The following is a 24,194-nucleotide window of genomic DNA, read 5'->3' on the forward strand; positions in this document are numbered from 1 at the left end:
GAATCGTTTAATTAAGAAAATAACCCTTAAAGCCTCCACTCCTCACGAAGGCTGGACGCATTAATAATGAAGATCAAGTCAACGTTATAACTTTGAATCAACAAAAAGACAAAGGAAAATCATCAATAAATAATTAATGGTTCAGTTGAGTTCCAGAGTTGGCTCTATATTTCTCGGTTACAAGAGTTTCGCCCCAAGCTCGACTGAGCTAACTGACTAATGGGGAGCATACGCCCGGGGCGCGTCACTTCATTGACTCGCCGTCCATACTCCCGGCGGTCCTCCCGAGGAAGCTCCCACGCAGCTGCCCTGTCCATCCCAAGTCCTTCCCGGCAGGATCGGCTGACTTGATCCATCTATGAGTTACGAGGGCGTCCCCTTGGCCTCCTCCACCCAGGGTGTCTCGTACAGAAACAACCCAGGGTCGACGTTCGGGAGGCGCGCCACTTGCCCATATAGCTGGAGGTGGCGTTCATGGACTAATCTGGTAACAGTCCTCGATTCATTTTCACGGAGTAGTCGTTGGTTCGATACGAAGTTGTTCTAACGGTACCCCATGATGTTGTGAAGGCACTTGGTACTAAAAGCATCGACACGCCTCTCCAAGTCACTATTCAGTGTCCATTTCTCGGTCGTACACTAAGACAGTAAGAACAAGCGACTTCAAGACTCGAATCTTTGTCCGCCTGCATAGATATCGACAACGCCATTTACTCGTATTGAGCGAGTCCATAACACTGTGTGCCAGGCAAATCCGTCGAGTGACTCACTAAGCGATGTCAGTTAACACCAACACAAAAACCTACGGCGGCTTTTCTCCTTCGTTAATTACACACACACACACACACACACACACACACACACACACACACACACACACACACACACACACACACACACACACACACTCATTTTACTTACATGTTGCATCTTGCGCCATACTATTACTAACAGCGAAAATCAGTGTGTTGGAAATTGTTTTTAATCCGTAAAATACCACAAACTTCACTACCACTTAATCTTTCTGTCTTCATGCTTCATATTACTAAAAGAGAAAATCGATGTGTTGGTCGTAGCCATTAACCCGTAAGAGTGGTCGACAGAAAGCTCGTAGGCGGTATGGTTGGATGTGACCGCACGAGCGTGAAATAGCCTTGGAAGGGAGAGTTTAGAATCATCCTTGATGCTGAATATACCTGAACCATATCCCAATTCAAACCTACCTTGAATAAATACCTGGAACACCTTATTCAACCTTACCGTGTTGAATATACCTGAGCCGCATCTTAATCAACCTCTACCTCGTCAAATATCAGACAGCTCCTTGTTTTCTGTTGCATGAGCAGCGATTAGCGGGCTTTTTTGTCGTTGTTTCTTTGTTTAATACCCCTGAGCTGTTTCCCTTACCCCCCAAAAAATATACCTTGATTAAAATCTACCTTACCTTACCCCACCTACCATACCGTAATTGAACCTCGCCTTGGCAAATATACCTGAGTCATATCTAATTAAAAACTACCTTGGCCATACCTTTATCATCCTTTCCTTGGCAAATACACCTTGATCAAACAGTAATCAACTCTGCCTTCATCTCGAATTCTGTCAAGTGGAGCAGCGGGAGCAGCACCAGGCAAGCAGTTAGAGAAATTACGGCGTCTGTGTAAAAAAAATACGTCCGTCGCCAACAGACAGGGCCAGAAAACCAATGCCCCCCCCCCCCCCAAAAAAAAAAAAGCCACCAACACCAGCAATATGTCGGGGAAACATCATCCAGCATCATCACTCTCCTTGTTGACTCATTTCATCACTGGGATTGCCTGTTAGCGCTCTTTGCTGTGTGTTGGACTTGAGCGATGATACAAAAAAAAAACAGTTTAAAAAATGAGGCGGAAGGGGCGGGGGCGTGAGGTTAGTGGCGCTCACCAGTGATGTTTGTTTACGTTGCACGTGTGTGTGTGTGTGTGTGTGTGACAGTTGGTTGACTCTTTGAAAGGCGTGACAAGTAATTAAGCTGCTGTCCATCGTCACGGGTATTGCCGCTGTGTGTGTGTGTGTGTGTGTGTGTGTGTGTGTGTGTGTGTGTGTGTGTGTGGTTCACTATGGCCTAATCACGATCTGGGCTCGTCATCGCCGGCAAGCACTCAACCGATTCGAGCAAGCAAGCCTCTGGGTACTGCCGGGACCTTCACACAAACACACACATCAGTCCTGGCTTGGCTATTAGGCCATATTATTTTTTTTATATAGGTCAGGAGGAGGAGGAGGAGGACGAGGATAAGAACAAGGAGGAAAAGAGGAAGAATATGAAGATGTTGACGAAGATGAAGAATGAGAAGGAGGAAGAGGAGGAGATGATGCATAAAAGAGAGTAAAGAAAAAGAAGAATAAGAAGAAAAGAGAAAAAAAAACAAGAACTGAAGGAAGAAAATATAGAGAGAGAGAGAGAGAGAGAGAGAGAGAGAGAGAGAGAGAGAGAGAGACGTGACATGTTCTTTAAAAAGGCTTCATGGTTTCGTGTTACCTGGCGTGGCGGGAACATTATAGCCACACAACTTAAGGGGAGGGAAAAAAAACACGGCGAAGCAAACACAAAAAAGGAAGGAGGTTAAAGGTTGTTCCACGGCGCTTGCAAAGGAATGAGGCTCTCGTGTGTGTGTGTGTGTGTGTGTGTGTGTGTGTGTGTGTGTGTGTGTGTGTGTGTTTGGGGGCGCTATTCCCGTGAGTCGCAGTTCAATTAGGAACAAATGGCTGTATTGTTTTGTCTTCCATTAGTTGTGTCAGGTGAAGGGATGAATTTACCGACAACAGAGAGACAGACAGAAGGACAGACAGGCAGGCAGACAGACAGAAATAGATAGGCGTATTATAATCATTTGGCCACTCATCATTACTCTCTCTTACATTTATTTTTGCCCTTGAGCTGTTTCCTTACATATATACCTTGCGACATAGACAGAAAAACATAAGCTAAAAGGACACTTATCTACTCTTTTTTTATATAGTATTAACCTCTCTGTCTACGAACCCAACCTCTGTTTTTGCCCTAGTATTAACCTCTCTGTGTACAAACCCAACCTCTGTTTTGGCCTTTGTAATAACCTCTCTGTCTACAAACCCAACCTCCTCTGTCCCAAAATGAAGCCTCCTCCGTGACGCCAGGATCCATACTGTCTGCTTTCCTCCCCGACCGTCCATTCTCCCAGTAACTCATTTATCGAACTCATCTCAAGGGAGGAGGACTAGGAACGGCTGAGTGGATTGAATGCATGTGTGTAGGGGGGAAGGGGGGTAAGGTGTGTGTGTGTGTGTGTGTGTGTGTGTGTGTGTGTGTGTTTCCCATGCCTAATATGAACGGACAGTGACGAGTTGATTTATTGCTTATAATGTTTGGCTTCTTTTATTTGTTGTTGTTCTTGTTGTTGTTGTTGTTCTAATCGTATTCAACATTGATTCATTGTTATCAGCGCACGTCTGGCCCTTTCTTTATCTTACAATCATCTAAAGCATTGACTCGCAACTTAGCAATCCTGTTGATGATTTTCTCCTTGTACCTTGTTAGCAAAATTCACATTAGTTTACTAATTTGAAAAGTTTTTTTTATATAAATTCTGAGTGCTCTTCAAATTGGACTTATTATAAATTCACAGTTCTTTTCAAATCTGAGTTCTTTTAAATTCACATTGCTTTACAAATTTGAGTTCTTAAAATTTTCAACTATTACCCCGTGAACAATACTGCTTTATAAGTCGGGGAAGTTACTGTTATTTTTACGCGTTCATCTGATGATTGCAAACTTATTGGGCAACACTCACCTTTGCTTCGAGTTGAATGGGAAAAATAAATCTAATATTGCGTTGCGTTTTATTGCATTGGAGGTGGTACGTACGAAAGAGCAGCTTCCAACTCGGTGAAGTTTTATGTAAATTCGTAGTAATTTATCGTTAGGGATGAGAGACGACAAAAGTTATATGATATTCAAACAGTTTCTCTCTCTCTCTCTCTCTCTCTCTCTCTCTCTCTCTCTCTCTCTCTCTCTCTCTCTCTCTCTCTCTCTCTCTCTCTCTCTCTCTCTCTCTCTCTCTCTCTCTCTCTCTCTCTCACCTTACATGTTTTATTGCTATTTTTTCCACCAGTGCCAGCTTTTCAAAACACACCTGTGATAGCAATAGGTAAAGGCAGGTAACAGCTAATTAGTGCTCATACCTGGTTATTGGGCTTCATGTTTTTCAAAGCCTCTTTTGTCCTCATTTACCAGAGCAGCAATGTGAGACTTTTTTTTTCCCTCCGTCTATAAAGTTTTGGTCTTTCTGATTCCATTAAAAGATAGTAGTAGTAGTAGTAGTAGTAGTAATAGTAGTAGTAGTAGTAGTGATAATAACCACAACAACAACAATGATAGCGCCTCACATCATCCCTCTCTAATGTGTACTTGTGGCTGATTGTTGTGAGATGTGTTACCTTTACCTGTGTGATTACTAGGGGCGCCAGGTGCGTGAAATGAGTGCACACGTGCCGCACGCTAATATTGTGGACAACTCTCTATCTCTTTCATGGGTGCGAGTCTCCGTGAAAAATGTGTCACGTAGTATTTTGGTGTGTTCCAGCCAATAAACTGATGGTGTGAATTTGCTGGTAATTTGATTCATATTAAGCCGTGTGTGTGTGTGTGTGTGTGTGTGTGTGTGTGTGTGTGTGTGTGTGTGTGTGTGTGTGTGTGTGTGTGTGTGTGTGTGTGTGTTTCTGCAGTGTTGGATTGCTAATGAAAATATTGATGATGATAATAATAATAATTTTAATAATATAAAAAAAATATATATCATGCAATGTTATTTATGGCTTTTTTATCCTTTTACGAGCTAAAGAGATTAATAACAGCATAGACAACGTGTTTTTAGCCGTATCAGCAGAATGGGAAAGCAGATCAGGGAGTTTTACATAAGCGATTTTCTCTAACAATAATCTGCATCAAAAGAAATAACTAAAACATATTGCATTTAAACATTTATTTTTTACAACGTGTGTGTGTGTGTGTGTGTGTGTGTGTGTGTGTGTGTGTGTGTGTGTGTGTGTGTGTGTGTGTGTTTTGCTCCTTAATCGGTGAAGTAAAATATTAATATCCGCAAAAATGTTCGTTTACCGTATCAACAGACTTAAAAATAGATAATTAAGTGAGATTTAAGTTGATTTTTTCGCTCTGCCGTCACGCAAAAATAACAACAACAACAGCAACAACAACAACAACAACAACAACAATAATACACTAGCACTACATCCCAAAATTGAGCTCTCTTTCGGCCACCTCTTTTGATTCTTTTTTAGGAGCAGCGAGTAGCGGGCTTTTTTTTTATTATTGTTTCCTTTTTGTGTGCCCTTGAGCTGTCTCCTTTGTTGTAAAAAAAAAATGCTCAGTATCCTTAACAACAACAATAAAAACAACATTAAAAACAATACGAACATCACCATCATCATCAGCAAGCAAATAACAATAACAACAACAATACTTTCATCATCATCGTCAACAATAACAACAACAACAACAACAACAACGACAACACAAGCGCTACACCGTCAGCCCGGCGTTTCGAAACCAATCTGCGCTAATACGCTTTCTTCGATAAGGCGTGACGAAAATGTCATTAGTCCGATGGAAACTGAAGCATCAACAGCAGCCGTGTGTGTGTGTGTGTGTGTGTGTGTGTGTGTGTGTGTGTGTGTGTGTGTTTGACTATTTTAGTTGTGTATTATTTTCATTTTTGGACATTTATTTTACCTTCAGTCTTTTTATTACCGCGTTACTGTTGTGGGAATTCTCACTTGCTTCAGCTTTGGCGTTGACGCTCGGCCGTTCATTATGTTTTATGTATTTATTTTTCCTGTTATATTCGGCGTACCCTGCGGTCAGTATAAACAATTTTGTATCCATTCGTCTGTATATCTGTATCTATTTATATTTTTATCTATACATATTTCAATCTGCGTATCTATTCGTTTACCTATCTGTCTCTGTTGGGGGAGGGGGAAGTTGTGTGCTTGCGTGTGTCAGTGCGTGTGCCCAGGGAGGTTGGGGCCTTGAGTAAAGCCGCACCAAAGCTTCAGCCAGACATTGTGACGCAGAAGGTCCCGAGTCAGGAAGTGCGACGCGGAGACATTGCGGAAACAATCGGACAGAAAAGACGTTTCACCGATCACGGTAATGTGACCTCGTGAGTGGACCATTTCTAAAGGAGGGTGGGGGGGTGGGGGAGATGGTGCTCGCCACGAAGACCAGAAGACTGCGGTAAGTGAACGAACAAGCGAGGCGTGAACCACTTTGCGCCCCCTGATAACACGGTGTTATGGACTCGCTCAGCACTAGAATATGACGTTGTCGATACCTGTGCAGAAGGACAAGGATCCGGACCTTCAAGTCGCTTATGCTCCCTGTCTCACTCTGTGGCTGTAAGACACTGACACTGAATAGTAACGGATAGGCGGACTGATGCCTTTGGTAATGAGTGCCTACGCAGACTCATGGAATATCGCTGGAATGGCTTTGTGTCCAACTCCGTGAGACTGAGTCGACATCGCTTAACTCCATAGTCTATGAACACCAACTCCTTCCATATGGGCATGTGGCACGCGACCCAGAAGCCGACCCTGCTCACTGGATTGTGTCTGTAAGAGAAAACCCCGACTGGAGGAGGCCAAAGGGACCCCCACAGAGTTTTTGCCTTGAGCAAGTCGATAGATTCTGCTATGAAGTATTTAGGATGGGAAAGGGGCTTGCCTGGAGACACCCCGAGTAACCGTAGGGTTTGGCGTCGTAGGGCTGGGCGAGGCGAAGCACTTTCCGGCGTATGCCTCCGTTGATTGATTGATATAAAAAAAAAAAATGATTAGGCGCGGCAGTGTGAGCATGGCGTCGGAAACCTGAAGCGCCGCGAACGGAGGACTCTTTGTCCCCGCATTTCTCGACGAAAGCGGTCACACAATTTCCGCCTGAATTTGTCTGGTTTTTGCAACGACTGTTTCTGTCTTTGCTGTTGTTCTGGCCCGCCCGGTGCTGCGGATGCTAATGTTAGGTGGTGGTGTTTGTGTTGTTGATGCAAATACTGCTGTTTCTGATCTGGTTGTGTTGTAGTGTTTCTGGTCCTGCTAGTGTTGGTGCTAGTGTTTTTTTTTTTTTTTTTTTTTCTGGTGTTGCAGTGGTGGTGTTGGTGTTAGTGTTGTTATTGTTGCTGGTTGTGATGGTGATGATGATGATGCTGAAGAAAGGCGCATCAGCAGAGTGTGTCAGGAGAGTCTTGTCCTCAAGGGTGACTGCCGCAAACACCAGGAAATGAGGCCTGTCCTCCTTCCTGTCTTCCTGCCTGTCTTTTTGCCTGCCTGCTTTCCTCTGTTGTCTGTCCTTAGTCTCCTGCCATTCTTCTTTCTTCTCCGCCTCCTGTTTCTGCTCCGTTTCTTTTCTCCTTTTTTTCTTTCTCTCTCTCTCTCTCTCTCTCTCTCTCTCTCTCTCTCTCTCTCTCTCTCTCTCTCTCTCTCTCTCTCTCTCTCTCTCTCTCTCTCTCTCTCTCTCTCTCTCTCTCTCTCTCTCTCTCTCTCTCTCTCTCTCTCTCCCCCCCTTACCAGCTTGCTCTCTCATATCACCACTCATCTCCAGCCCTTTTCCTTCCTTCCTTCTTCCTCCTCTTCCTCCTCCTCCTCCTCCTCCAGCCGGTAGCATTGAACCTTTCGTCCTGGACACATTACACTCTGAATGCAATTTCCCTCATCAAAAGCGACAGGCAGTTTCCCCCTTGGGCGGCTGTGTCTGTCTGTCTCTGTCTGTCTTTGTCTCTCTGACTGTCACGCACTCACTCACTTAGGCAGTCACTCACTTACTCGCTCATTCACCTCTTCCTTATTTACCTACTTGTTTACTCGCTCACTCACGCACTCATTCACTCACGCACAACCAACCACTCACACACTCATTCACACTCATTCACTCACACAACCACTCCCTCCCTCACTGACTCACTCACCCACTCACACTCACTCACACACTCACTCACTCACTCACGCAATCACTCACGCTCCCATTCACGCACTTTATCCACCCTCGCGTTTCGTTAATCTTGTTTTTTTTTTCCCTATTTGAAGGTGCATGAATATTCTCCTCTGTTATCCCGGGTTTTGTTTTCATCATTCAATTTATATGCATGCGAGATTAACCTGACGCCCTAACCAAATGGCTGACCGAATGGCTGACACTTAAAGGCTGACTGACAGTGACTGACTTAGGCTTATGATGGATAGGTTAAGTGAAGGATAATAGCATTGTTTTTAAGGTTTACGCTCTCTCTCTCTCTCTCTCTCTCTCTCTCTCTCTCTCTCTCTCTCTCTCTCTCTCTCTCTCTCTCTCTCTCTCTCTCTCTCTCTCTCTCTCTCTCTCTCTCTCTCTTTTTGGCAACTCAACATAAGGATAAGAGGAAGCAGAAGAATTGCCAAGCCTGTGCAATATTTCAGGGAGAGAGAGAGAGAGAGAGAGAGAGAGAGAGAATGAGGACAACCGGAAGTGAAAGGAAAGTGAGGAGAGGAACATGACGTAGAGAGAGAGAGAGAGAGAGAGAGAGGCAAGCATGAAGCAATTTTCAGATCAAGTTAACAAACAATGAAGGGAATTGTTACAAATCCTCATCACATCTCCCTAGCTCTCATCTCTCTCTCTCTCTCCCTCTCTCTCTCTCTCTCTCTCTCTCTCTCTCTCTCTCTCTCTCTCTCTCTCTCTCTCTCTCTCCCCCCCCCCCCACCTCCCCACCTCTATAAATTTCAGCGTGCATCGACCACCAGACAGACAGACAATGCCCGGGATATACAGCTAACGACGCAGCGGCTCGCTCCTTCTTTACCGCCCTCGTTCTTTTCCCTCCCGCCGTTGTCTGGCCGCGCTGGGGACGAGATAAGAAGATAAAGAGGAACTAATAAGTGCACGAGGGAAACAAGAGCAACCGAGGAAAGAGAGGAGAGATAGAGAGAGACACAAGATATTGGTTTTTAGTTTTTCGGCGTTGTTGTGAGCATGAGATAGGAAATATGGATGAACTAATGAGAGAAACAAGAAGGAAAGGAACGGGATAGATGGATAGGGGAAAGAAGAGCACCACAGGAAGAGAGAGGAGGGATAGAAGTTTATAGAAATATGTTATAGATTTCAGGTTTGTGCCGTTGTTGTGAGCTTGAGATCGGAAGATAAGGGTGAACTAATGGGAGAGCGAGAGGAAAAGGGAAAGGAACCTGATAGATGGTAGGGAAAACGTATGTAACTGGTCTGCTTGTGTGCTTGTTTGTTATTTGCTGAGAGTTCATGAGTGGACGGTAAACATGAGAAAAAGAATAGGAGAAGACTGGATAGAAAGGTTTGTGGTTTGTTTGTTGTTTTTAATTGTAGTTAGAAATGGAAAGTAAAATATAAAGCAATAGACTGAATGGAAAGGGTTTGTATGGTTAGTTTGATGATGGATAAAATGTGCATGAAGTTGGTTTGCTATTTCTTGTTGTAGCTGTTGTTGTTCTTAGGTATGGGAAGAGGAAAGGAGTATATCAGATAGCGAGTATAGGTGATTAGTTTCTTTGTCTTTCTCAACCATGTAAGAAAAGAAAGAGACAAGATGAAGATTAACCATATTGTGTATAAAAGAAATATAGGGAAGAGAAAATAATAAAACAAACAAAACAGGCAAATGTGTAACAACTATTTTATTCTTCGGCGCTTTATCCTGTGGCGAATTACTGAAGAAAATAATAGCCGTGTGGAGTCATATCGATTACTAGGTATATTCGCTTAGGTGTTTGTATTTTTCTTATAGCAGAGGAAGCAGCTAGAGGGTGAAAACAAAATTAATTCCTTCTTCTTCTTTTTCTTTTCTTCTTCTTCATCTTCTTTCTTCTTCTTTATATTTTTCTTCTTCCTTTTCTTCTTCTTCTTCTTTTTCTTCTTCTTCTTTCTTCTTCTTCTTCTTCTTCTTCTTCTTCTTCTTCTTCCTTTCCTTCTTCTTCTTCTTCTTCTTCTTCTTCTTCTTCTTCTTCTTCTTCTTCCTCTTCTTCTTCTTCTTCTTCTTCTTCTTCTTCTTCTTCTTCTTTTCCTTCTTCTTCTTCCTCTTCTTCTTCTTCCCCAATGCCCGCTAAGCACTGCTCCTACAAAAGAGAACCCGTCGTAACCAGCCTGACCTAACCAGAAACTCGCCGGCCGCAAAGTGGAAGTCTCTGAGCCTACAAAGGGACTGGCTATGATAGAACACTAATTGGTATCACATTCTCTTTGTAGCACTTGCAGGATAAACTCAAAAAGAAACAAGTGAGTGTAGCACAGGAAGACTGGGTAAAGGACACGGAGGAAAACGGAAGAGAATTGAGATTAAACTCTTGTGTCGTTATGTTCTCCTCTTACGAAAAATTGAAAGGTTATGACTAGATAGCTCTCTCTCTCTCTCTCTCTCTCTCTCTCTCTCTCTCTCTCTCTCTCTCTCTCTCTCTCTCTCTCTCTCTCTCTCTCTCTTACTTTTCATTTTCTTCTTTTTCTTCTTTTTTTCTTATTATCATTATTATTTTTTCTTCTTTTTCTTTTTCTTCTTTTTCTTCTTCTTCTTCTTCTTCTTCTTCTTCTTTTCCTTTTTCTTCTTCTTTTTCTTCTTCTTCTTCTTCTTCGCCAAAGCCTTCCTACACACGAACCTTTGATTGCCAGCGGACAAAGCAGGCATGTGTGTGTGTGTGTGCGTGTGTGTGTGTGTGTGTGAGATTGCTTCTGTGACATACGTGGATGTTTTATTTGCTTTCTCTCTATCTTCATTTATTGTTTTACTTACTCATGACTTACTCCAGCCGTGTTCAGTGGTGGATATGGAAATGAAATTCTCGTCATCGTTTTCATTTGTTTTATCATCGCTTTCATTTTTTTATTTTTTTGGTTTTTATCACCCTCCCCCCACTCACCCCACCCCCAGCCCCAACAATGTCTTAGAATCTTCCCCACCGCCACTAACAACACCTCCACCACCACCACCACCACGCCACCACCATTGTCACCATAACCTCCATTATCTCCGGATCATCCCCAATACCATGCACCACTTCCACCAACACAACCAGAAGCATTACTCTTGACAATACAACCTCGAACAATAACAGAACCAACTACAAAAACAACTACACCACTAACATCAACACCAACACCACCACCAACAACAATATAAGTAAGTATCAAGGCCTCTCCAGCCGATATTCACTCTTTTGGTTACTTTCACTGTCCACTAAATTCAGGAAAAACGCCAGCGGCCTTTTAATTTTCTCCTTTTTGCCCTTGAATTCCCTCCATTACTTAGAAATAAAACAGCTTCGCCACACCAAGCCTTCTGCGCCCCGTCTGTCCTTCACTAGTTTTTCTCCTCATTGCCTCTCATTAAGTCATCTCTGTGGAGGCGTGAGCCGAGCTGTGCCTGGCGCCGGGAGTCTCGTCAGCCGCACCTCCACGCCAGAGCCCTAAAAACGTCTGTCTGGTTCTGCGTTATCATTTGAAGATTTCTTGGGTCATATTCCTAACCATTTCGGCACACAAGCACACGCATTTGACAGGGTTTTCGTAGGAGTAGTGGACATTTCCATAGGGGGAGGTAGCTTTGAGACCCTGGTTGCGTTATCTTCTCCTAAGTCCCTTGTTGTCATTTTAATATTTCATTGGTCATATTTCTAACCATTTCGGCACCCGAGCACACGCATTCGACAGGGATTTCGTAGGAGTTGTGGGAGCTTCCATGGGGGGAGGTAGCTTTGTGACCCTGGCTGGTGGTAGTTTGACGAAGCTTCTGTGCCGTAAACGTGGGGGAAAAAAAACATTCTTGAGAACTCGATTAGTCTTCTTTTCGACCTTTGGAAATTGTTGGTGTAAGTGGAGGAAGCGTCCAAGAATACCGACCTGTAGGTATGTCAATCCTCTCGAGTTCGCTTGTTACCCTGGAGGTGTATTGCAACGTTGCCAGATTGTCGTACTCAGCCTCCCATGTTTGCCGATTTCCCACCCAAAACAGCCTCCTCGACAGCGTTGCCAAATTATCGTACTCATCGCATTGCATTTTCGTAGTTTCTGACCGATAAATATAGCAAAAAACACAGACCTCAATAAATAACAGTTTTAATGCTAACTTTGATGATTTTCTGTCGTTATTTGTGTAGGTACGAAAGTTTGAGGCTTAAAAAATGATAAATACGTTTGGTGAATACGATAATCTGGCAACGCTGCTCCTCGACCCCAACAACTGCATTCATATATAGTTATCGATAAAATGGTTGATTATTGGTGTTTTCATTTATATCAAAACTCGCATGAATTCTTTCAAAACTTTCCATTTACGTAAAAGAAAAACTAAACATTCAGTGGGGGTCGCTGTTCATGTGTTCCCCCTCACTTACGTATTCTGGGACAGTTTACCGTTTTTATCTCTTCTTTTCCTCGAAGTATTATATTTTTTTTCTTTTTTTGTTTTGTTTACCTTACAAGAGGCAGAGAAAGGGAAAGGCTTCGGTAAGTTAGTTAGTCGCGGCTTCTGGGAATACTGCGTTATGTTTTCCTTTATTTTTCTTATATTTTCTTTTTTTTTCTACGTGTGGGCCATTTTTTTTTTTTTGGGGGGGGGTGCGATTTTTTTTATATATAATTGTTTGTTGTGCAGGTTCTCTCTGTTTTCGTCTATTGGAAATCAGATTAGGGATGGTGGTGTTGACAGTGGTGGTTGTGGCTGTACTGGTGTTGGTAGGGGCGGTAATAGTAGTAGTAGTAGTAGTAGCAGTAGTAGTAGTTATGGCCTGGGATGCCTTGGGGTGAACTGGGTTAGGCTCGCATTGATTGGTTGGATTGGGCTGATTTGAACTAGGATGTCATTCTTTGGTAAGGTGAATTTGGTTGGAGTGAGCTGGGTTGCCTTCCTTTACATTAGCTTTGGTTGGGCTAAAATGGGCTGGTCTGGATTGAGTTGGGCTAAGCAGGAGGATTGGACTGGATTGTGTTTGCTCGGCCCAGACTCTAAGATTGGACTGGCTAGGAGGATTGGGCTAGATTGTATTTGCTTGGCCCGGGCTCTTAGATTAGACGTGGACTGTTCCGTTCCCTCTCTCTCGTCCCTGCTCTGTGCCAAACTAACGAGGTGGGGACCCGACAGGGGGATTGTGGCGCCGCTCTGACCTGCTAACGCTTGAGAAAATGCCACTCCCTCCACCCCCTCCACTCCCGCTCTTGCCCCCCTCCCACCCCCACACACACGTCCACTGAATATATATTTGCCGAGGAAATTATATAGTGGAGTCTCTTGCCTTCATGACGGCGGCGGAACAAAGTGGGCGGAGTAATTTAGTGGGAAAACTTTTATTTCTTAATGTTTTTTTTTCTCTTTCGCCTTTCTCTCTTGCTTTTTACTCTCTCTCTCTCTCTCTCTCTCTCTCTCTCTCTCTCTCTCTCTCTCTCTCTCTCTCTCTCTCTCTCTCTCTCTCTCTCTCTCTCTCTCTCTCTCTCTCTCTCTCTCTCTCTCTCTCTCTCTCTCTCTCTCTCTCCTAAGAAGAAAAATGCATTGGATATGACTTTTTTTTTTTCAGAGGAACGGTTCAACAAGAAAACTTTTGCGTGTGTTTTGTGCCCTTGCTGTGTTATGCACGGGTTCCTAATTACGGTGAGGGCCAAGATACGGAGAACACACACACACACACACACACACACACACACACACACACACACACACGCCTACGTATGTTTTAATATCTGAAGCTTGTGTAAAAAAAATAGAAAAAAAAAGATAAATAGGAAACGGTGCGTGGTCTCTTATTTATTTATTTATTTATTTATTTATTTATTTTTTTTTTTTTTTTTGCTAAGGTTTTCCATCGGCGTACTTAAGTTGCCCTCAAAGCCGCTAACATCCTTTTTTTAAGTTACTACGATGTTGCCTTTTTTTATTCCACTTGCTATCTTTTTTTTATAATTTACTTCTCTCATTTTCCCTTTTAAGTTGTTTATGTAATTCTTTTATTTTTTTTCCTGTGTTACCCTATTGTAGTCCTTTGCTTTCATTCCCTTTTAAAGTTCACTGGTTATTCTGTCGAGAACCTATTGTATTATTATTTCTTTTAATTTCTATTTTACCCTTTTTGGCAGTGTACATGTTATATAATATGTATTTTTTTATTGAACTCAATGTTACCATGTTAGAGACCTTATGTACTCGCTCATGCTCCCTCTCACAAGGTCTCGTGTCCACCCTCATGTTCCCCCTCACCATCACCTTTACATTACCCTCGCCATCACCTGGTCTTGTGGCTCACCTTGGCTGTGCCTCCCGCAGGTGTCGCTCGTGTCCAAGATCGTTCCTTCACCTGACTGGTTCGTGGGGGTGGACAGCTTCGACCTCTGTGAAGACGGAAACTGGGTGGACAACGTCAAGATCCAGGTGAGTGGACGAAGGATAGAAGACAGTAAGTGGACGGAGGATAGAAGACAGTAAGTGGACAATGGGTAGAGGACAGTAAGTGGAGAATGGTTAGAGAACAGTAAGTGGACAATGGGTAGAGGACAAAATAGATAGATAACCCACCCATACAATAGATACCGTGCAAATAAACAACGTGTAATACTAGATTATAAACAAAAACACCCTGCTGTACCCTGTTCTCGTAGACATTAAAAAAAACAGCCCCGCCCAAAGTAAACTGACATCCAACAGTAAGATTTAACCTTTCCCAGCATTCACCTGTCTCGTGTAGCCTGACTTTTCCATTCACAGTTGGGGAAAATGCCAGGTAGCGCTAATATTTTTTTTTAATTAAAGACTTTTGGCATGACATTAACAATTTTGTAGGGTGGTTCCACGATGGGTTTTTTCGATTTTTTTTTTTTTTTTTTTTTTTTTTGGTATAATTCATTCTTTTATGTGTGTAGCATATGAACGAAACCAAAATAGTCATTTCAAATTAAAGAGAACTAGTCTCCCCAGGTTGGCTTCCCACATGGATGAGATAAGCACATCGTCTCTACGTGCATGTAAGGACACTAATTGTTTATAATTTCACTTAAAAAAAGAGAAATACTTGACGGTGAGATTTGTCATTTTCAGGTTATCTTAGTCTGCCAAAGGACCAATAAATTAGTATGTAGTACCTCGGCCATGTTGCCCCCGATAACCATTATTATGCACGATAAATTATTCGGGATATATTCAATTATATATGATAATGAATGCCTAAAAATGTAGTGGAAATATAACTTAAATACCCCATGTCTCATATAAGCATAATGGAAGGTGTATTACACGTGAATCTGGCATTGCTTTCCTGACAGTGAATGAGCGACATGGATGGAGGAGGAATTATGTTTTAGGAGCTAATGTGAACAGAGGATGCCGACACGTGAAGTGCGTCGTACCATCTTGACCCCCTCCTCACCTGACCCAGGTTGACCCCCTCCTCACTTGACCCAGGATGATCCCCTCCTTACTTGACCCAGGATGACCCCCTCCTCACTTGACCCAGGATGACCCCCTCCTTACTTGACCCAGGATGACCCCCTCCTCACTTGACCCAGGATGACCCCCTCTTCACTTGACCCAGGATGACCCCCTCTTCACTTCACCCAGGATGACCCCCTCCTCACTTGACCCAGGATGACCCCCTCCTCCCTTGACCCAGGATGACCCCCTCTTCACTTGACCCAGGCTAACCCCATCTTCACTTGACCCAGGCTGACCCCCTCTTCACTTGACCCAGGATGACCCCCTCCTCACTTCACCCAGGATGACCCCCTCCTCACTTGACCCAGGATGACCCCCTCTAACCCCTCTCTCCACTTGCCCCAGGTTGACCCTCTGGACGCCGGCACGGACAACGGACTGACCTTCACCTCGCCGGACTGGCCCACCACGCCGCCGGAGCGCATCTTTCGCATCACCGCCGACTACCCGAGCCACCCCGCGCACTCCTTCAACTACCCGACGCTCAAGCACCTGCCGCGCATCGCCACCTTCACCATCACCAAGGCGAGTCACAACAAGGCCGAGAGAAGAAAGAAAAATTAATAGAAACGGATACCATTTGCTCTCACCTACGTTTGCATTGATAAGCCCAGTGAAGTTTCCTAAGAGAGTGTTGATACTTATTTGACAGTTGTTGGTTTGTTCAGGTATTGTTATTCCGTAAGTTTATTTGTTTTTAACGGAATTTCGTCGGCTAATGTTTACACTTATCTCTTTTTCAGTCATTTATTGCAGATTAATTTTTTGGAAAGTGTGATTGTGCCTACTGTAGTAAATTATGCATTCCGGTAGTTATCACATTTCCTCCTACATTTTATTTCTAAAGTTTGCTTGATTTATTCCCAAGGGCCTAAAGTAGACATGTTGCAAAGACCAGCATTATCTTTACATACTAACGTTGTCTCTCGTGCCTCCTCCCACCTGTGTGTGTGTCTGTCCGTCCCTCTGCGCCGACGCCTCACAGGAGAAGGAATACACCCTGCGGAAGCCCATGGACGTGTCAGACCCGGCCTCCTACAACGTGGTGAAGCAGGAGGACATCGCCTACAAGCACTACGGCGACCAGGTGAGGGCAGGTGGACAAGGGGGAGAGGGTGAGAAAGGGCCAGAGTGGGTGAGGGTGGGACGGGAGGATTCTGAGAAGAGACATGGCTGGGCAGGGTAGGTGAAGGTGTCTGACGGTAGAATTAGGGAACCAAGGCAGGCTGGGGCAGGATGGATGTGGGTTATGTAGGAGGAAGGAAACATGGAACGAGAGCGGGGGAGAACTAGGTGAGGAAGGAGGTGTGAGGACGATGGGTGAAGTGCAGAAAGAGAACCGGATGAAGGAGTGAGAGAACGAGACAGGTCAGGAAAGGAAGGAAGGACAGGGAGCACTGGAGATAACACAGGAAGTAAGGAGGAGAATAGAGGACACGAGAGATGGAGAGAAGGAGTGAGAGACGAGACAAGGCAGGAGAGGAAGGAAGGACAGAGAGCACTATAGATAACATTAGAAGTAAGGAGGAAAGAGAGAGTAGAGGAAGAAGGACCAGAGAGATGGAGAGAAGAATACGACAAACTCAAGCACATTCTACCTTAACCCAAATAAGTGCTGGTGAGCGAACAAGCAAACCTTTTAAAAGTTGATCTTGCCTTCTTTTGAAATGGCAGACTATGCGCCACTACTGTTGACCTGGGAAAGATGACGTTTACATGCATACCTAATCCATGGAACCTCATAGCGTTAGGTACTGTATAAATATTAACGACCCACCCCACCACCCCCACCACCACCCTGATTGCTACTTAAGGGAACAATTGCCGTCCAAGGACAGTATAGGCGTGTCAGACTTTTGAAGTGAATGTCGGACTTTGTATCACAGTTGAGGCGTTTGGATTAAAAGGGACGTACGGGACAGTCATTTTTTTTCTCGTTTGGTTTGGGAGAGACAGGCTACACAGCACAGGAAGAACAAGAAGCAAGCTGGAAGGGAAAAGTGACCTTGTATTTGATGTATCGAGGGCTATTTTTCCTTTGCAACATTTGTCTTGTTTTTCCTGGGATATGTAGCCTACCTTTCCTAGTAAAACTAAAATAATAAAATAGTTTTGTCCCAAACGCTCCTTATCCGGACGCTTCAACTGTTTCACACATCTCGAAACATGAAAGACAACAACATCGTCACTAGTTTTCCTTCTTTCTTTAGTAGTCAGCCTCTTGAACTTAACATTAAAAAGAACTCTTATATTATTACATGCAAAATTGATTTACTCACTCATCAAAAACCGGCAAGGAAGCGAAGTATCAACGCGTGTCAAGATTCGGAAAGTCGTAGACATCGTTTTGAGCGACGTAAATTCCATTATACTGAGGACCGTATTCTCAAACACTTTCGGTTCTCATCACAAATAGTCTCAAAGGCCACAATAGAGATTAGTCTGGTAGCCATGAGTATTCTTCACGTTCATGGTGCAGAAGCCTTGCCAAACTATCAGTAGGCGCATAAAACTACTCGTGGAAATAATCACAACAACTTCTACGAGTCTTTTCGAGCGTGGGTGGTTAAGCCTTGAAGTGTTCGAGAATATGAGCTTCAAGTTTCAATACGCCTCGTCATTGCTTTCTTGTTCCTCGAGCGAGAAGACGAAGGGGTGTTGCTCCCTGGCAAGAAGCGTTGTTTCATTCCGCTGAAAGGTTGAAATGTATTTACGAATGTTACTGAATTCTAGAAGCGACTCACCTGCCGTCCCCCTGCACTTATTCATTATACTCTCCCTCGCCCTCTCCCTCTCACTCTCGCATATTGACCTGACAATGATAGACGTTTGACATTCTACTCTGAATAAACTAAAACTATTCATGAAGTCAACGGAAGAGTGCTAGGATGGATGAATAGAAGGGTGGATAGACAAATAGATAGGTAGGTAGGTAGGTGGGTATATAGATACAGGATAGACAAGCAAGTATTACGTACTAGTACATATAGATAAATAGGTTGACAGACAAATAGATAGATAGATAGAAAGATAGTTAGATAGGTAGGTAGGTGGGTAGCTACATAGATTGGTAAGCATATAGAAATGTAGATAGGGAGATAGGTAGAAATAAGTGCACCTAGCCGCCCCAGGACAACCTCGGGCCAGGGGCAGCGTCGAGGGGCGGCGCTCGCCTCGTCTTCTGTTTCAGGGAGAGGAAAGGAATCATTGCCATCATTAGTCACCGATGTTATATTACCTTAACAAACACTTGCAGTCTCCATGAACTCTCAGAACCCAGGGAACGATGACCTACACACACACACACACACACACACACACACACACACACACACACACACACACACACACACCACAAGAGGGTCATGACCTTCCCATTTCAGGCGGTCACTGGGCATGGTGGGCGGGGCCGGGGGCGCGTCGGGGATGGCCCGCTGGCAGCCCGCACGCCCTCCGTCAAGAGCAAGGTAGAGGTAGTCTCGCGCCAGGGGGCAGGGAGGCCGTGGCTGTGGCGGCGGCGGTGACGGTGGTGGCGGCGAGAAAATAGACCCCCTCTCCCCCCCTCCCCCCCGCCATACTTTTTTTACACCCTCGATTTTTGCTTCTAGCGTAGTGGACTTCCCCGCCTCCTGCATTTTGGATTGTCGTTTTTCCGCTTCAGCATTGCATTTTTGTCGTATTTCTCCAGTTTTAGTTTTACTTTGAAGTGCAAGTCTGAGTCGTCGTCGTCGTCGTCGCCACCACTCGCGCCTCAACGCATGTGCCGGGGCGGGGCGGTGCCCCACCTGCATACCCCGCTAATAATCCAGCCAGGAGGGGGCGTGCCCGAGTATATGCCGCCCTTACTTAGTTACAGCAGCCGTGCACCAACTTTCCCACCCAGACCCTAAAACAAAGCCTCTTTATACTCCACCCGAGACATAGAATAAACTAATTCAGGCCCAACCCATTCCATCCACCTTACCCAGGCCTCAAAATATACAATTTCAGGCCCCCATTCCCCCCCTCCCAGGCTTCAAAACAAACCAGTTCAGGACCCCATCCTCCCCCTCCCAGGCTTCAAAACAAACCAATTCAGGACCCCACCCAGATCTCAAAACAAATCAGTCATATGACGAGAAGTGGAACTGAAACCAAATCATAGACTGGTGTGACTGGGTGTTACTGATGGCCAAGCAGACCCTCAACGGACAGTGATGTGCAGCCGAGTTAACATAAGAACATAAGAACGCAGGATGAATTTATCTAGTCTTTTACTCATCCACCACCCTGTTAGTAAACCAATTTTTGCCTATGTCCCTGTTGAATCTGAACAGAATCACTCGTCCACCGCTGCCTCGGCCTCAGGGAATGGGAAACCAAACCATAGTGGCGCGCATGAAAACCTCAGAAGTCTTGAATTTGATGACGAGAAGACGGACAGTCCTCGGCACGTGCGTGAGAGACGAAGCTCGAAGCCACACTCACCTGCCACCCCGGCCTCTGTGTCTTACTGGCGTAGCGTCCCTCGCAGTGTAGCCTCGTGTAAACATAGCTTAGTCATGTGTGTAGCCTTCTGTGTGTGTGTGTGTGTGTGTGTGTGTGTGTGTGTGTGTGTGTGTGTGTGTGTGTGTGTGTGTGTGTGTGTGTGTGTATAGCCTAGACAAAGGAAGAGTAGTGTTAATGTGTACCATCTAAAAACCTAAACCATAAAGGAGTAATATGTGCAAGTGTCGCTTAGAGGAGTGCAGTAGTTTAGAAGCCTGCACTTATATGTGGCCTAAACACCCATATATAAACACCCAGCGTCATGCATAGACCCGTGTGTGTGTGTGTGTTTGTGTGTGTATGTGTTACGTGTGTGTGCATGGGCGGGAGCATTGCTATGTGTGGGCCCTCAAAGTGGTGGCCTCTGAGTCTGCCTCGCCCCTGCCGCCTTCGTTTGAGATTTGCTGTTGTCAGGTTATCACTTAGCACGCTCATGCTTGTTTATTCTAACCGGAAGTGTTGTTTTTAGTCTCATCACATGTTATATTTCAGAGTAAGGACAGAATGAAGACTGATGACTGTTGATAGCACTTTCCTGGACATTTCGCGGTTAGAGGAAGGTGTGAAAAGTGTCATACAGGTAGCCCTCGAGTTATCCCATCGTTACTCGAGGACTACCCTTATATTGCTTTGAACTTAGTGATGCAGAAAGAAGAGAGAGGGACACACATAAACATCTTACAGGCGCATCATTGGTTCTGGTTTTGTTTCAGAGTTAGGACAGATTGATACCTGATGGCCGCTTCTAACGCTCCCTGTACATTTCACTGTTAGCGGGAGGTGTGTAAATTGTTATATATATTAATTTGAAGTTAATGACGCAGACCGAAGAGGGACACGTTCAAACATGTTATAGGCACATCACAGACTACTGATGGAATACTGATCTTTTAGCATTATCCCATTACAAAGGTGAAGTGTTCAGTGTCATGGTGACCCGGCGCTGCTCTGAGTCACATGATGTTGCTCCCTTCATCCCCCTAACCCGCCGCCGCTGAGTTTGCGTCACCGTGAAGGGCTGGCAGGGATGATATTCTCTCCGCGTCCCTCACAATGAAAAAAAAAAATCTCCGTCTTCTCGAGCGAGACATTTTTTAGCATCTTCCGTTTTCTTTCTCGGAGCAGCACGAAGCAGCTTGTTTTTCTTTTCTTTTTTTTTCAAGTTTTCAGTTTGTCTCATTTAGTCTCATTTGATCTTTTAGACTTTAGTTTGTCTCATTTAGTTTCTCTTCCCGAGCGACGGACATTATGCCATCTTCTATATTCCTCTAAGGGCCAGCATGCAACACCTTTCTTTTTTCTTTTTCAGTCCTTGATTTGTTTAATTTACCGTAAAACATTAACTTGATTAAGATTTGTCTGTTTGCATATTCAAATCCGCCACGCCATTTTTTTTACTATTTCTTCGTTTATCTTCGTTACGCTTTTCCATGTATAGAATCCGCCTTGTCCCGCGGAGGTAAACGAGAAAAAGTCGGCAAGCGAATCGTATAAAAACGCCGCGTGAAAGGGTGCAATGTTTCCCACGCCGCCGCCAGGTGTCTCCGCTCCCAGCTGCGTGTGTGGAGGGGACGCGAGCTTTTTATTAAATCTTCAGCTGAAATCTAAAACTAAGCAGCTTTCACACATTTAATTCTCCCGTCAAGGACTCTTGTATATATAGGGAGTAAAGAAAACAAAAACAAAAAACAAGCCGCTTCCAACTTAAATTTTTGCATGAAGGAATGCTGCGAGTATTTATAGTAGGTAATTTTTGAGCCAGTGAAAACGACTTAGATTAATATTCTCAGACGCTTCTTCCTCTCACGTCAACTATTTCCAAAGGCCAGAAAGGAGATCAGTCGGGTTCTAATGAGTGTTTTTAGGTCCATGGTACAGAATAAGGGTCAGACTACCACCAGGGTCTTAAAACTACCCCCCATGGAAATGTTGAAAACTCCTACAATTTTTCCACCAGGCGACAGGAGGGGAAAGAGAGACTGGTTCAGCGGCGGCGGGGAACGAACCTCTTCAGCAGGTAACCGCGTGCAAGCAGGCGAGCGGTAGGGAGGCAGCAGGAAGGCGATGCATTACTATTATCATTGCTATTAAAACGTCGTATTAGCATTCATTAACAGTTATGTGGGTAGTTTGGCTTTTTAACCGGGTAGCAGCGACGGGACAAATTTGTGGCTTTACCGTGTACCAGCGACGGGCCACATTTTTGCCATGATATAAACCCCAAAAAATAGATGATGCATAAACTGATCATAAATGCGTTGATATATATTATGAAATGGTTTGCGTGGGTGATGATTTTTTCTCATTTTTCTCGCTAAGATGGACCTTTAAGAAACATGATCCCTGCAGCTACCGGGTTAATTCTACTTATGGGACGGAGTTAGAAGTGTTGGATTTTCACAGTTAAGTCGACATAAAACAAACTCGGTCGTAAGGAGTGATATAAAACCGTCAACCAAACCAACTACCCACGCCTTGAAAACAGGTCAAAAGAGACAGAATCAGCCACATTATTGTTGATGAAGACTGATGTGACGTTTAAGAGATTAGGCGTTAGTGTTGTCGCTGGTGTTTGTGTTGTGTTATTACTGTCATTATTTCTGAAACATTCTAATAGTATCATTCAGTCGTTTCATTTCTTCATAACAGCGTGGCGGAGTTACCATTTAAAGCTTTCCCTGCCTTCCCTTTGGTGTTGTGACGTGCTGCTGCTGCTAATGATGTTTATATTATTATTATTATTATTATTATTGCTATTTTTATTACTGATATGCTACTAATGATATCGATGTTTTCTTCTTCCTGGTCTTGTGTCATAGATGTTGTTTTAGTGATGGTGAAAATAGTGATTACAGTGACTTCCCTTTTAGGTCTCCTCCTCCTCCTCCTCCTCCTCCTCCTCCTCCTCCTCCTCCTCCTCCTCCTCCTCCTCCTCCTCCTCCTCCTCGTTCTCGTCCTCCATCACCTCCTCCACCTTGTCTTCCTCCTTCTCCTCCTCCCTCTCCTCTTCCTTCTCCTCCTGCACCTCCTCCTCCTCCTCCTCCTCCTCCACCTCATAGTCATCATCATCATCATCATTATTATATTGTTCCTCCTTCATCTTTGCCTCGTGCTCGTATACATCATTTTTTCTCATCTCCAACTAGAAGCCTTCCACTTTCAACTATGCATTTCCTGTCACCCACTTTATTAGTCTATTTCGTTATCTATTTGTTAATCTATCAGTCTATCTATCTATTTATCTACCTATCTACCTATTTATGTATCTGTCTATCAGTCTATCTTTCTATTTATCTTTCTTCTCATCTATTTGTCAATCTATCAGCCTACCTATCTATTTATCTACCTATCTACCTATTGATGTATCTGTCTATCAATCTATCTTTCTATTTATCCTTCTTCTCATCTCCCTCTCACAACCTCAACTCGTAACCTCTCCCGTCTCGTCCTCACTCAGAGTCGCGTGGCCTTCCTCGCCACACGCAGCTTCTCCACCACCACCACCACCACCACCACCCCGCCCTCCCCCACCACCGCTGACACCCCTTCCACCACAACGGACACCCCCACCCAGGACACCCCAGCCCCCCGCCGCCGCGGCAACCCCCGCAGGACCCCCACTGGCCGCCCCTGGCCCACGGGTGTCACGGAGCCCGGCATCCACAACGCCCTTACGAACTTCCTGCCGCCAACCAGGACTGGAGGACCCGTCAGGAGGGTGAGAGAGAGAGAGAGAGAGAGTGGGGAGGGGGGTTGTTAAAAGTTCTTTACAAATAAGGTACTGGATAATTGGATCCAATTAAGCAATGTTTTGTTTTGTTCTGTTTTGTTTACAGTGAAGGAGGCACATGAGGATTAAAAAAGATAAATTAAACGCTGTGCTATTTTTTGTCGCAAAGAAAATAACAAGAGTATTCCAAAGAGGTGGTCACTTTCGGAAGTAGGAGTGTCTTGATAATCCCCTCTTGAAAGCGTTCAAAGGAAGTCTATTTCAAAGTTTACCAGTGACGTAGGAGTATAGTAGGTAGTAGTAGTGAGTAGATGGAACAGTTTGTTTTGGAAAGATCATTAATGAGCAACAGAAAGACAGCGGGAGATAAAAAAAACAAAGAGTCCTGCGGAACACCATTGTTGATAGGTACAGAAAAAGAACAGTGACCGTCA

General features: G+C 44.3%; 1 protein-coding gene across 4 annotated transcripts in view; it reads left to right on the forward strand.

The window, feature by feature from the left end:
- The window catches only part of LOC126982542 (spondin-1-like), a 42,891-nt gene that overhangs the window by 14,389 nt on the left and 4,308 nt on the right, over positions 1 to 24,194 (forward strand). Inside the window, exons 3-7 of one of the 4 annotated variants that reach the window (XM_050834682.1) lie at positions 14,343 to 14,447; positions 15,849 to 16,028; positions 16,489 to 16,590; positions 18,887 to 18,970; positions 23,488 to 23,748. In XM_050834682.1, coding sequence (XP_050690639.1) covers positions 14,343 to 14,447; positions 15,849 to 16,028; positions 16,489 to 16,590; positions 18,887 to 18,970; positions 23,488 to 23,748 — 732 coding nt within the window. The remainder of the gene's footprint in view (positions 1 to 14,342; positions 14,448 to 15,848; positions 16,029 to 16,488; positions 16,591 to 18,886; positions 18,971 to 23,487; positions 23,749 to 24,194) is intronic. The other 3 variants (XM_050834684.1, XM_050834683.1, XM_050834686.1) reach the window with 3 other exon arrangements.

The sequence above is a fragment of the Eriocheir sinensis genome, chromosome 51 (genome assembly GCF_024679095.1).
Source record: "Eriocheir sinensis breed Jianghai 21 chromosome 51, ASM2467909v1, whole genome shotgun sequence".
NCBI classification, from domain to species: Eukaryota; Metazoa; Arthropoda; class Malacostraca; order Decapoda; family Varunidae; genus Eriocheir; species Eriocheir sinensis.